The following is a 13591-nucleotide window of genomic DNA, read 5'->3' on the forward strand; positions in this document are numbered from 1 at the left end:
TCGTTTGGGTATATCAAGAATTGTATGAAGGTTATGAATGATCGATAGATGATTCGTCACTATTAGATAGTAAGAGATTATGATCTGCATTTCATTCAATTAAGTCGATAACGAAATTCTCGATTAAGGTGTACTTATAAGTCGAAAAGGAGTTTTCGACGTATATTGATTTTATAGTGGAGTGAAAAATATGATCAATAATCGAAATTGACACACTTCCATATCTCGTAATTAATCGAATCATATTGACGAAGGGATTATAGTTTCTCGATAAACGAACGAATTTGATTTTGTCATACTACGTGACATTTTTCGTCACATGTATTGCTCGACACATTGCTAGATGTCAATATGAAATGATGAGTGTGAATTGGTGATAAGTTAAAATGGTGTTTTAATTTATCAATTAATATTTCACATCATAATCTGGAACCTGATGAGCTGCACACAAAAAGAGAACTAGAAAATTGTGATTTGTCAATTAATTAATTTAATAAGCGTCGGATAAATTAATTAATTTGATTGCTTATTTATAGGCCCGACAGTTAATTCAAGGATCGAATTTAATTAAATGAATTAATTAAATATTGGATTGAATCAGGCCAAGCCCGTTTGAGATTATATAAATAAGTGATTAGGGTTTTCAATTTGTAGATAATTCATTATTTTCGCTAACACAAGAAGAAAATTCCAATCCTACAATTTTTTTTTTGTGGATCACCTTTAGAGGTTGGACAATTCAACAGCTGTGGGTGACAGATTAAGGTTGATGGAACAAAGGAAAAGCAAAAGAGTTTACAAATCTAGAAAAATGTTCAATTTCTATCTAAATACAAAGGGATCCTTGATAAGAATTGAAATTTGTTTTAATTTTTTGTTGTGCATGTAAATTCCCAACAAAAAAAAGAGGCCACGAGTTAAGTGATATAGAGTAGAAAGAACTCGCAAGGGCAAATGGGAACAAGTCCTCTTGAATTGAGTTTTAGATTGTTCAAACTTCCATATGAAAGTTTAAAATGAGTCATTTAGAGCAATAATAAGAGTTCGAAAGAATTGAATTTAAATAACACTCGAGTAACGAAGTTGCTCTACATTTTGTTTTAATTTAGTATTTATAGAACTTACCGCCTTCATATCTGTACAGCTATATAGAACTAACCTTCATACCCCGTTTTCAAATTGCTTACAAGCATTTTAGTGTGCGAGTCTGTTTACAAGAACGAAAAATTAGAAGTGCTTATAAGCATTTCAAAAATAAGTTACAGAGTATCTGGCATCTGGAAAAAAAAAATTAAATAAAAAAGAAAGAAAGAAAGAAAGGAAAGTGGTAACAGTCTAAATGTGCATGGAGAGCCAAACACGACACAACCCACGTATCCTGACGGGATTTACCCTAGGATGCGTTCCAAGTAGGCACTAACATTGAATCAAGAATATAGCTTCTCTCTTTCAACAATGTTGGTGAATGCAAAATTGAACATACAACAGCCAGAAGGAAAACAAAGACAGAAAAATATTAGATAAGTTTCTTCTTTTCAAAGAAAGATTTCAAGTGCCATAGCTGCAATCCTGCCACTGTTAAGCATACAAATAATGACAGAAAACTCAACCAAGCCATTTTGGAGTTGGTAGATTTGTTAAGTTCCTGCATTTCTTCTTCCCTGGAATAAACATCAGTCGCATGTGAAAAATTGGAAGTTTCAGAAGTTATATTTCTTACGAAAAACTTTAGTTTTGTTCACCTTTCACGTAGATAAAACATCTCGTCGTGAATGGATTGAACAATGTCGAACATTTTCTTCAGTTCTAATTCCATTAACTGGTGACATGAGAAAACAAAGATTAAATGAACAGAGAAGTGAGTGAGTTCAGTTCATCATTCTCAAAAGCCTCAATCGACAGGAAAGATATACAAGCACACAAAAGAGGCAAAGAAAACATGGCAGTTCAAAACTAAGGTCCAGTCTCAAACCACAAACCTTGCCAACATTGTTAAGCACCAACTAATTGACCCAAATTGCATAAAACCGTAGACCCATTTTCTTAAGTGGGACCTACTCAAGTCCTTATAAACCCGTCATGCCATATATAGACTACAACACACTCCAGAAAGTCTACGCTGGTCGAAGTGGATAGTATTGCCAATACGACCTGATCAGACCCTTCCAGCCAACATAGTGAGGGTACTGACCAATCAAGACAAAATGCTTAAATCCATATTGACAAAGTAAAAATTACCTGACTCCTAGGTCACAACTAAGAGGTACCCAAGTCCTTATAAACTGGTACTATCTTTCCAAAATCAATGTGAGACGGAGAGTTAAAATAGAAGCTTGAACAATTAAATATAAAGATACTAAAATGATTCTTAAAATATCTAGCATTTACAGTCAGAGTAATCCTTGACGTAGACGTTCAGACAGAGCAAAAGCAGATCTATGTAAGAGCTATAAATTGCTGAGGCTCATAAGATTAATTTGTTAACAACAATTTCATGTCAAATTCCAAAAAGAAATTTCCAGAACCACACGTCAAATTTAGGTCCTGTTTGGTACGCATTAATGTAAAAATGAGAATGAAAAATATAGTCGTTACGGACTCTACACAAGATATAGAAAGTCAAATCTGTTGGCTTAATGTGATGGATAACAATCATATTTTTCATTTTTAGGAGCAAATAATGGGAAACAAACGGGGGCTTAGTCATAGAAGTACCGAGAAACCAAAACTTCAAAACTGACTTCAAAACTTCAAAAAGTGTCACAAACCAAAGAAACGGCAAGGGTATTAATGAGCTCAAAACATAGAAAACTAATAAAGTACATATTAAGCACACAAGTAAACAACTCTAGATGAGGTCGATGAGCCCAATAGAGACTATGTGTGCATGAACAACGGTCATTAACATTGTAAAGAGGCACCTTATCTGGCTCCACTACCTATTTCGCAATGCAATCCACTATTCCCGAATCAAGAGGCCCAGTAAATAATTTTAGAACACAAGCAATTTCTATAAATCGAAGTAACTAGAGCCATAAAATGCAATCGATAGAATAAATATCATTTCCCAGGCAAATGAGATATAGATTCAGAAACAATAAATTCAGTTTTCAAGTCTTGAAAATTCCTATCTAATAAAAATGTGCATACTTAACTTTCTTTGCAGATAGCATATATGAATCCTCAGAACAACCCCATTAATGAAATTCAAAAAACAAGTGACAAACAAAAATCATACAACTTGCAAAATCGATATACAAATGCACAAGTGCAATGCAAAGAGAACAAAGAAGATTGAGTGCTTACTTCAACTGAACCTTTCTTGGCAATATTTGTCCAATCTCTGGCAGCCACTCCAGATTTCCAATCGAAGTCAATGGTCATAGTAGTAGAAGGCTTATGATCAGCAGAGAAAAAGCAAGTCATGTAATCACCTCCTTCAACGGCTTGAAATGCAAACTGCCCCTCGATGACATGGTCAGAGTAGTGATAGCTATTTCCATGAGGTGATGTCACCTATAAGGTACAAAACAATTAAAACGGAAACTTTTATTCCATCCAGGAAAGCAAACAAACAAATAAACTAAAATATCAAAATCCAGAGAAGTCTTCATATAGACCTTGATAATGAAAGAAACTCGAAATATCAATGACAATAAATGATAGGATTGTTAGGAAAAGTTGGTGATTTGTGTATAGATATATTTTAGATTAAAGAGTTAAAAATGCAAGCCTTGAGAGTCACGTCAAAGGCCTTGTCCTAAACTCATGTTGCTTCCCCTTCGTGCAGGTACTTTCGACACTACACGGCTCCAAGATAAAATTCATGCGACTCACAACCGATTCTCCTTCCATGAACACGACCATAGGAAGATAAAGAATGAGCCTTTATCGAATTGTCAAAATATAGAAAAAATATTATAAAACATAGATGTGGTTATTTTTTCAAGTTATGGGTTCTCATATTATCTATCTAAATGAAAATCACTCCCTTTTATAGGGGTAAATTTAACCCCCATAATCATACCATTAAAATACAAGTTACAATATGTATTATGGTGTTTAAATTTTATGTTAAAATTGAAAATTAAAAGGTTTTAATTTGAAAGGTTAAAACTTTAATTCTTATGTTACAACAATTCCCCACAAGTTTTAAACTTTCAAAATAAAGAAATATATATAATATACAGTGACAACGCTATACTGTATAATAGGTGTAGGTGTCTTTTAGACTGAACCTCACTTAGTGATGAATTGATAATAATTTTCATTTGAAGGAGCCATAATGGACTAAGCCTTGAATCAGGTTCCTTTGGTCAAACTTCAATTGTTCCACACACGGTATTGATTTAGGCTCTAGCTGTTGTTTGAGCCCCATTTCATCAAAATACATTCTTCAACAACGATTTAACTCCATTTCAACCACACATTTTTCAATAAAATAATCTTATACGCAAATCCAAAACTTTTACTTATTGTTTAACCACGAATTTTCTATCATAACACTATTTCAAAATGCATTTTTTTGAAAACAATGAGGCTCAAACAACCCCCTAGTTTATAGCGGGCAGCGCTCTTAATGACAATACGCCCTAATCTTGATTTTATTAAGTCTCTAGGGAATAGCCCAATCCCATAGACAATGCCTCATGACAACTCTTTCATATGTGAGTCTTCCAAAGGGGTGTGTGATTCACACCTCGTGAGAATTCTTACCTTGATACTCAATCAGAGTTAAACCCTTCATAACATCACATTTTATTATTATCACTATCACTTTAGGGATGAGCACAAATAAAATAGTGCTATTATAACTCACACAATGCGGGTTGTTGTTACCACATTGAACTTTCTTCATGGAATCTCCAATTACAAAAGTTGGATTACTCTCGAAGGTGAATCCCTTATGGGCTTATGCCTACCCCCTCGATGATTTATGTATGTCCATCTTGGACTACAATTTATTTATGGCCTCTTGGACAATAATATGGTACCATCGATTTGTGAATTTTATTCTCCTCCTGCATACATGCACATCTACAAAGTTACATAAGAATTTTTTCAAAATGTCAATATTACATATTTAATTATAATAAGACAACATCATGAAATTTTTTATATTGATTTCTTGTAACACATTTGACATACATCCATTGAGCTCTCGCATTTCGCCTGTAATCTTCAATTTCCTTTTTAGCTCTTTTCAAGAGTTATTTTACAATTAAGAAAATAAATATAAATTAAACACCTCCACATTCCAAAGATATCTATCACGTGAAGCTTCTTTGAAATTTTTCATGTCTACAAATACTTTTAAACACTTTCACAAAATATTAGCCCCCTTTAAAGCTCTTCAATTTAATTTAATTTTTTCTCCCTCCTACTTTCAATCACATAATCTTCAATAAAATAATATTACACACAAATCAAAAATTTTTCAACCACATAATTTTCAAAAAAACACTATTCCCCAGTTATAAATCCAAATAATGGGGGTCAAACGAGGGCTTAGTGTCACAATAAATATGAATAACTTAGACAGAATTAAATAAAAGTATTCATGTTCCATTTTTGTTAGTAACAAAAATTTATTACTAACTAATGACTGAAATATGGATTATTTTACATCTACCCATTTATTTCCCACAAGGATCAAAGTTATGGAAGATATAAATAAAAGGCTTCAATTGACAAAAATAAGTTTACTAGATAGCCTTTTAAAATTTTACCAACCTCAAGGGTTACACATTTGTTCTCAAAGTGAAATGCTTCCAATTTTTTTCGCATTTTAGTTTGCCCTGTGCTTCAACAATTTCCAAAAAAATCATTCCAAGACCAAACGTCGAGTCACTATAACCCGATACTTAGGAAGTCAAAGGAAATGCTTTTGATTATCGATATATTGAACTTCAACAATGTCCAAGATAAAACTATATGTTATCACAGCACACAACATAGAGAAGTTCAATTGATTTCCAAACTATTTATTTTACAAGGATCAGACAAATATATTCTTTGTTTGAAGAACAGATCTTTTAACTTTAGTTTTTGAAAATCGAAATCTGTTCTAAGAAGTATGTTAAATGACAAATGACACCACATTTAAATCCACAAGATGAAGTTCAATTAATGGTAGCCATGACAATGAAAGAAACTGAATGATCAAATCCCCTTACTAAGAAAAAATTGCAGTGTTACTTTCTCAAAGAGGAATCTTAGTTGTGGCACCATTTTCTTGAGTAGCGGATACATTGTGCCATTTCCCTTGAATTTCAAATAATTTTTAATTTTTTATTAATTCTCTATGAAAGCAATAGACAGACAGACACACACACACACACACACACAAAAAAATACCCCACAATAATGAAAATTAATCCATACATAACCTACATCCTATTGTTTAAGTTTTGTATTAAATGAAAACTGAAATTTTAAACAATAAAAACTATAATTTTGAAAGTTCAAACTTTTTATAAGTTACAAATTTCAATAGAATAAAATCACTATTAATCACAGGGGTTACACTTGGGCTATAAATAAAATTATATAGATTAATTTTGAAATTACATCGCTTTTAAAATATTAATTATGCCCGTTATTGATAGTTAAATCTTTTAACCGTATGTTTAAAATAAAATCATATAATCCCGTAAAATCAATATAATCCATGAATTCATGTGCACGACAAAATACTAGTTTTATTTTAACAATCTTAAGATTTCGTTTCACCATTTAATTTGATACGCATGAAATAATAATATACACACTATCACAAGGGATAATCTTTTCCAGTTTTAATATTAGTTCTTTATGACCCTTAGGAATAACCTGACTACAATTCCTCTTAATATCAATGAAAATTCTTCAACAGATCAATCACGGCTAAACACTGAATAGGTCTTTTTTTTTAATGGTTCTTTCTTGCATTAATAATAAGACATTTGATTTCATGCTTAAATCAGAATTTATGTCAAACATCAAGATATATGTTGAAGCAACAAATTATTGAAGCCATGCCTAATGTTTTAGGTAATACTTGCAGTAAAACAAGACTTCTAATTTCATGCTTAAATCTAGAATGTCAATTCTCATAGGAAAAGCAATTTTGCTGATTTATCCATATTAAAAAGCAATTGCTTGACCTTATAATTAAGAAGCATCCTCCAGTCTGTTTTACCCTCTCAACAGATTACAGAATATATCCAATCGACGAATGATGAAGCTTGCACAAAATGGGTAAAAATAGAGTGAAGTTATCCACACTAGGTCTGCTGCTTCCTGTCAGCACCAAAGTAATCCTTGCTACTTTACAATATAAACACATGATCAATGTATTCCAAATCATTTCTTCATATTACACATGAACATGGGTATTGATTCTCTATGTAGCACAAACACTCTATCTAGGGCAGTGTATCCGTGTCCGACACGTGTCGGACACGCGTCGATACCGATATTTTTCGAACACTCTAAAATAATCAATTTTCCTTCTTACTATAACGATTATATATTTTTAACTCAAAGTTATTAGTAAATAACAAATAAGTATTCATATTCAAAAGAATTCAACAAAAAAAGTAATAATAACTATAAAACTAAATTTAAACTATATAAATGAAGAATTTTAAAGAATTTAATGAATGTGTTGACGACGTGTTGTGTCAGTACTTTTTTTAAAAATCACGACTCGACGTATCCAACACGTATCGTGTCGGACACACTTGTCCGTGTCGGTGCATCATAGTTGATACTTATGAATCATTATAAATCAGAATTTTTTTTTGTTGAGCAGGTTTATATGAACCTAGGAATCTTAACTCATGACTTCATTTGGAAGAAATGAGCATAAACAATAGGAATACTTCCAACCAAGATAGATTATAATCAAAAGAAACAAAAGAACATTCCCATCCCTTATGTCTTCAGAAAATGGGATCTTTTTACGCCATATTTAATGTACATGCAAGTAGGAGTTTATATAATAATTGTAATAAACAAAAAGGGATAAAAGGATCATTTATAAATAACCATAGTCTATTTTGAGCATTGCCCCCCGAAAATTATCCAGTAAACAGGAGTCAGAGTGAGAGCAATATGACTTGTATACCAATCTAGTGTAAGTGAAAACCTGCTAATCAAACGGTTAGAAAATTTCTACTGCAGTCAATAGAAGGATCAATGGTATAATCAATAGAAGGATCAATGGTCTAATCGAAAGAATGACCATATGTACTTTAAAGACTTAAAATGTTCTACTCTCTACTATCACCATAAAACACCTGCAAACTATGTTTATAAGGACAGTGTAAGTTCTCATTCTACAAAAGTCCAAAACCAGATGGTCGAGAATCTAAAAATTTAATCATTCACTTGTAAATGTATAAAGAAAACAGAGATAACATGAATAATGCGTGATTAATCAACTTGCTGAAATCTAAAAATTTAACAAATCAAGTCCAAGGCATAATGAGATAATCTGGCAATACTAACACAAACTTCAAGTAAACCTCTTAAATATTACACCTCTCACACATAATCACAAACACGACTTTAGATTGTCGGGAAAAATGGGTGATTTGTGTATAGATAAATTTTCGATTAACATAATAAAATAACAAATACAATTCAATAATAATATAAACATAAGAAGAAAAGAGTTATAAATGTAAGCCTTGAGAGTCATCTCAAAAACAGTATCTTAAAGTTGTGTTGCTTCTAAGTCGTGCGAGTGCTTTCGGTACTACAGGGCTCCAAAATAAAATTCATTTATCTCAGAGTCGGTTCTCCTTCTATGGGCACGACCATACGAAGATAAAGAATGAGACTGTATCAAATTGCCAAAATATAGGAAAATATTATGAAATATAAATGTGGTTATTTTTTCAAGTTATGATTTCTCATATTATCTATCTCAATGAAAATCACTCCCTTTTATAGGAATAAATTTAACATCCACAGTCATACCATTAAAATACAAGTTACAATATGTATTATGGTATTTTAATTTGAAAGGTTGAAACTTTAATTCTTAAGTTAACTCAAACTTTAGCCAAACCTTATTTCATAGAGCTAAATTATGAATTAGCAAAACCTTACCGAACTAAAACAGACAGTTAGATTAATGGGAAAAAAAAAAGGGAAAAAGCAGTTGAATTATATTTACCCGAACAGTTATTTTATGAGTGTCAGGTAAAGGGTGGCCTTCGTTGGGATTAACAACGTGGTACTTCCCGACAGTCATGGAATTGCTCTTTATATCTTCCGTTATGCATTTGGTGTGACCCAACTCCAGATCGAATTGGATCGACTCCACCCGATTCCATAGCAACAACCCTGATATTAGACCAATAAAAAGACTTTGTAATTTCATATCCGTACTATTAATCAAAGGGATTTCGTTTTTCTTTTCGTATATGGCTAGAGATTTTGGTATTATTATAGCTCGGATTTTAGGTAAACGTTTTGCGGGAGATTATTATGAAATTATTTGGAATACTGTGATTGAAGGGACGAACGAACTGCAGGAAAAAAGAAACGTTGAATAAAGATTCCGTCCGAACCGGGCCGGCCGTTGGATTGCTGACGCGTGGACAGTAGACTTTCTTATTGTCCAAAATTACAATCTACGACACTCTGCATTTGTTTGAGTAATAATTTTTATACTATAATCATCGATCATTTCTCATTGTAATTATCCTTGTGTCCTTGGTTTTTTTTTTTTTTTGCCCCATATATATTTATCTTATTCTTCTATTTACAGCGCTAACATCCAAAAAGTTTATTTGGAGGATGAAAAATGCTGTATTGTTCATCATATTTTCACAAGACAGAACAAGCAAAAAAGTGCGATAAAATATTTTTTTCTTATTTCAAAGCACACAAACAAAATCTTTTGAAAGATCATAATCAAGGATCGAAAGTGTTAATTAATAAAAGGTTAAAGATGTGAATTCTCAAAGAAAATAATAGGGACTTAAGTTTTATAATAAACAAATATTTGAATACCTTAAGTGCAATTAAAATGTGAAGCAACAAATAAAAATCATTGTGTGAATATTGATTGCTACGCATCTCGACCTCAGGTAATACGCACACTCAGTTGAGTTGAATTAAATTGTCAACTGCCCCTATCCAAAATAGGATTGACTAGTGATTCCGACTTCGATTGTTGTTACACCTTTTTTTTAGAACTGTTCTTAGGTTATACAGACTGGCTCTTACCTAGTTCGTTCCAAATGCCTGGGCTCAATTGGTGGGGTCCTACTTCCTTTGGAAGGAGACCTTATTAGGCGAGGACATGTCTCTTCAAATACTTCAGACCCTCCTCCAGCCTAGGTCTTTAGGTAAAAGGTTCCAAAGGGTGGTACTTCCTATGTCCTTGAGGGTCACATTCCCCATTTGTTATTGACTTTCCCTCCTCCATCAAAGGGTAGAAGGAGACGTAGTTTTGGGCAAGGGAAAAGTGGTAGGTGTGCGAGGGTGACATTGTCTCCCATATGATAGTTCCAACGTCCTACTCTGAAGCTAGTGATTGTGGTACCTTATTGTTTCATTGAGTGATTATCTTGATGTGGTCTATGATGTTGTGTTCTTTTCTGCAAGAGGAATTGATAGATTTGAGCTCAGTTCGTCGGAACTTGAGCTTATAAAGGACATCTACTTGCGTCTGGCTTCTTCAAGGGATTTCGAGATGCTCGTCATTTCCAAATGATATTTTGAAGAATTTAACTTGATGGCCAGAAGAGGTACTTCTGCAACAAATTTGCACTTGTCACTTTGCGTTATTATGATATATTTGCCTTGTGTTTTTACATGCCCTTTGGTATGCAGTATTTCTCCCGAAGGGTTACTAGGTGAGAGATGTCTACAATAGAAGGAATTTTTGAGGCGCTCAATGACGCCTCGGGCCCCCGACATCAAACTTGTACAGCCTATCCAACTTTTCTTATAACCCCGCCTGCATCAACTAGGCACATCACTTCGACTTTATGCCTCATCACTTCGGTATACACGCATAGTGATAACCTTGGAACAACTTAGAGCCACTTTTGATAAGTTTTTCCAATATCTAGTCTCGAGGGTACCTTGGGAAATCGTAAACTTTAATTTTTACATAAATACTCGTAAATTAGACTTGGGGGACTATATTGTTATGCAATTAAATTCTCCCATGCAATTAAATTATCACCCCTACCAAATTTTTTTTAATATAAATTCTATTATTACATGAATGACTATACATAGACTTGGGAGGCTATTGTTGTGTTCATACACGTGACACTTAATCAAGGGTAAAGAAAGGGTTATAGAAGTGCTTTCATCAACAACCGAGGTCATAATACTGAAGTTCTTTGAAGTGGTCTCTTTCTCGTCGTTCAACCGAAATGACTTCTCTCCTTTCTGTCGAACCCCTTCACATTCGAAGTCCACAACACCCAGAAAAGGGTCTGATAGGCGTATCTTTAGGATTGATTGATGTGACATCCTCATTAAATAGATGTCAAAAATGTCAGTCTAGGAATGTAAGATAGCCGACCCTTTGTCAACTGCCTGTCAATGTAATTAATATGAGATATGATGACGCGACACCAAGGTCAAACAAATGAGGCCACGTGGATGTGATCCAACAGTGTCCACGTCGGCTTGGTTATTATAAATAGCAGCTTATAACATTTTATGTGGATAGATCTCCAGACATAAAAAGAGCATTGCATTTCTCTCTCTAATAAACTCACTCATTGTCCCATTTATTCTTTTTAACAAGTGTATGTCTTACTTATTTTGAAAATATTTGATCAGTAATCGAACACGTGTTTAAGCTTATAATCAACATATTGATGAATATGTCCATGTGTACATCATTTCGAACGACATCTGTTGGCACTTTTTGGAGGTCAACAAATATAATTAGCCTATTCATTACCTTAGCGTCTAATTGATCAAATATTACTTACATTTAAAAAAAACTACTCGTGCATATTTATTGCGATTGAAGGATAGTATTTATAAAGGTGAGTTTGGAAATTATCTTTGATAAATAACTTAAATATAGCCAAACATGCTCCTAAGTTTTTGAGTACTCTTAAGTCACGACTTTTACAACATTAGGCAAAATAGATGGAAATTGTTAGGTTTTTCCTAGGAACATGTCTTCACACTTTTTTGAAGTTACTTTCTTTGACTTACCTCTCTTTTTTTCTCTAAATATAAAAAAAATATAGAAGAGAAGACCCAAAACTATAAAAGAAAAAGGAGAAAAAAAGAGAGAGAAGAAAATCAACTTCCACCACCCTTGATAGTATTCCATATTTTTGCATGAAGTGTCAAGCAATGATGATGAAAAGATAATTCATGCTACAACTGGTGCAAAAGCAAAGAGAAATTTGGAAAATGACTAGTCGTTCTCCTTTGTACAAGGTAGAGGAAATTAGTTTGTAGTTAGTTTTTCTATTTTGCTTCTACTGCGGTGTCCAACCGAGGTGTCCTTGTGTGTTGTATAGTAGGAGGCAAAAGCATGTGTAGCTAGTTGCTAGCCAGGAGTTTGTTATTTCATTTCGTGTATATATGTTGCTCTACACTCAATTAAATAATGCAACTTGAAATGAAAGGCAGATAAAATGTTCAGTGCTTCTTCTTCTTCTTTTGCATTTCATTCATTACATTTATGCTAAATCATGTTTCTATACATGCTATCAGAGCAGATCTGAGAACTAATTATCCTTGGGTGATAAGTTATAGAAAAAATCATCATTTAAAAATGAACCCACTCATAAGTCACCCAAAACTAACCCTCCTTCTCGTTTCCTTAATTTCAATGATGTCACCAACCCTTATAGGTTGAAGAATGGTGATGACCCTGCTGTCACTCTAGTAACTGATATTTTAACCACATAAAACTATGTGTCTTGGTCTAGAGCAATGACAAGAGCCCTTAGAGCCAATAACAGGTTAGGTTCATCAATGGAAAATACACTAGACTTGCAGATCCTACTGACCCCTTTATGATGCATGGGAGAGATGCAATAACTTGGTAGTTTCATGGATTCAAAATTTTGTAACTGGTTTAGTCAGGCCCTCCTTGATATTTATGGATGATGCTCTAGAGCTTTGGATAGAATTACATGACAGCTATACACAACAAAATGGACCTGTAATTTTTCAAATAAAGAAGGCCTTAGTTGGCTTGGTTTAGGAACATGACTCTGTTAGTGTTTATTATGGAAAGCTCAAATGTTTGTGGGTTGAATTCTCAATGTATGATCCTATTCCTGATTGTGAGTGTGGAAAATTGAAAACTCTGTTGGATAGGCTTCAAAGACCACACACAATAAAAAATTCTACTTCCAGAATGCTATTCAAAGGCATCTCATTCTTTCCTGAGATATTTCCCGTGCGCTGACATCTACCACACCTCTTCACAAATTCAAATGTATCTTGGAATATCGATGGCCAGTAGAACTAGACTGTAGAATTTTAGCGACAATTTTTGATGCGCCAAAGTGTCCAGCATAGGCAGATGAATGACACTGCTCGAGTATCTGAGGGATCTCTTCTTTAGGAATACACCGCCTAATAATTTGATCTGGAC

The 13591-nt window shown here is 33.4% G+C and overlaps 1 protein-coding gene across 1 annotated transcript; it reads right to left on the bottom strand.

The window, feature by feature from the left end:
• Positions 1–1147: 1147 nt before the first annotated feature.
• LOC111403328 (transmembrane emp24 domain-containing protein p24delta9-like) lies at positions 1148–9527 on the bottom strand. The gene is made up of 4 exons (XM_023031786.1): positions 9167–9527; positions 3307–3516; positions 1743–1819; positions 1148–1661 (listed from the first exon to the last, which is right to left on the bottom strand). The coding sequence occupies exons 1-4, from the start codon at positions 9371–9373 to the stop codon at positions 1517–1519; spliced, it is 639 nt and encodes a 212-aa protein (XP_022887554.1). The 5' UTR covers positions 9374–9527; the 3' UTR covers positions 1148–1516.
• Between the last annotated feature and the right edge of the window lie 4064 nt (positions 9528–13591).

This window comes from Olea europaea, chromosome 11 (assembly GCF_002742605.1).
Source record: "Olea europaea var. sylvestris chromosome 11, O_europaea_v1, whole genome shotgun sequence".
Lineage (NCBI taxonomy): Eukaryota > Viridiplantae > Streptophyta > Magnoliopsida > Lamiales > Oleaceae > Olea > Olea europaea.

Bases quoted from the DNA above. Each gene is read 5' to 3' on its own strand.
- LOC111403328 (XM_023031786.1), bottom strand. From the start codon at position 9,373: ATGAAATTACAAAGTCTTTTTATTGGTCTAATATCAGGGTTGTTGCTA. The intron at 3,517-9,166 runs GTAAATATAATT...TGTACCTTATAG, and splicing joins CTCATAAAATAACTGTTCGG to GTGACATCACCTCATGGAAA. The intron at 1,662-1,742 runs GTGAACAAAACT...TGTTTATTCCAG, and splicing joins ATGTTTTATCTACGTGAAAG to GGAAGAAGAAATGCAGGAAC.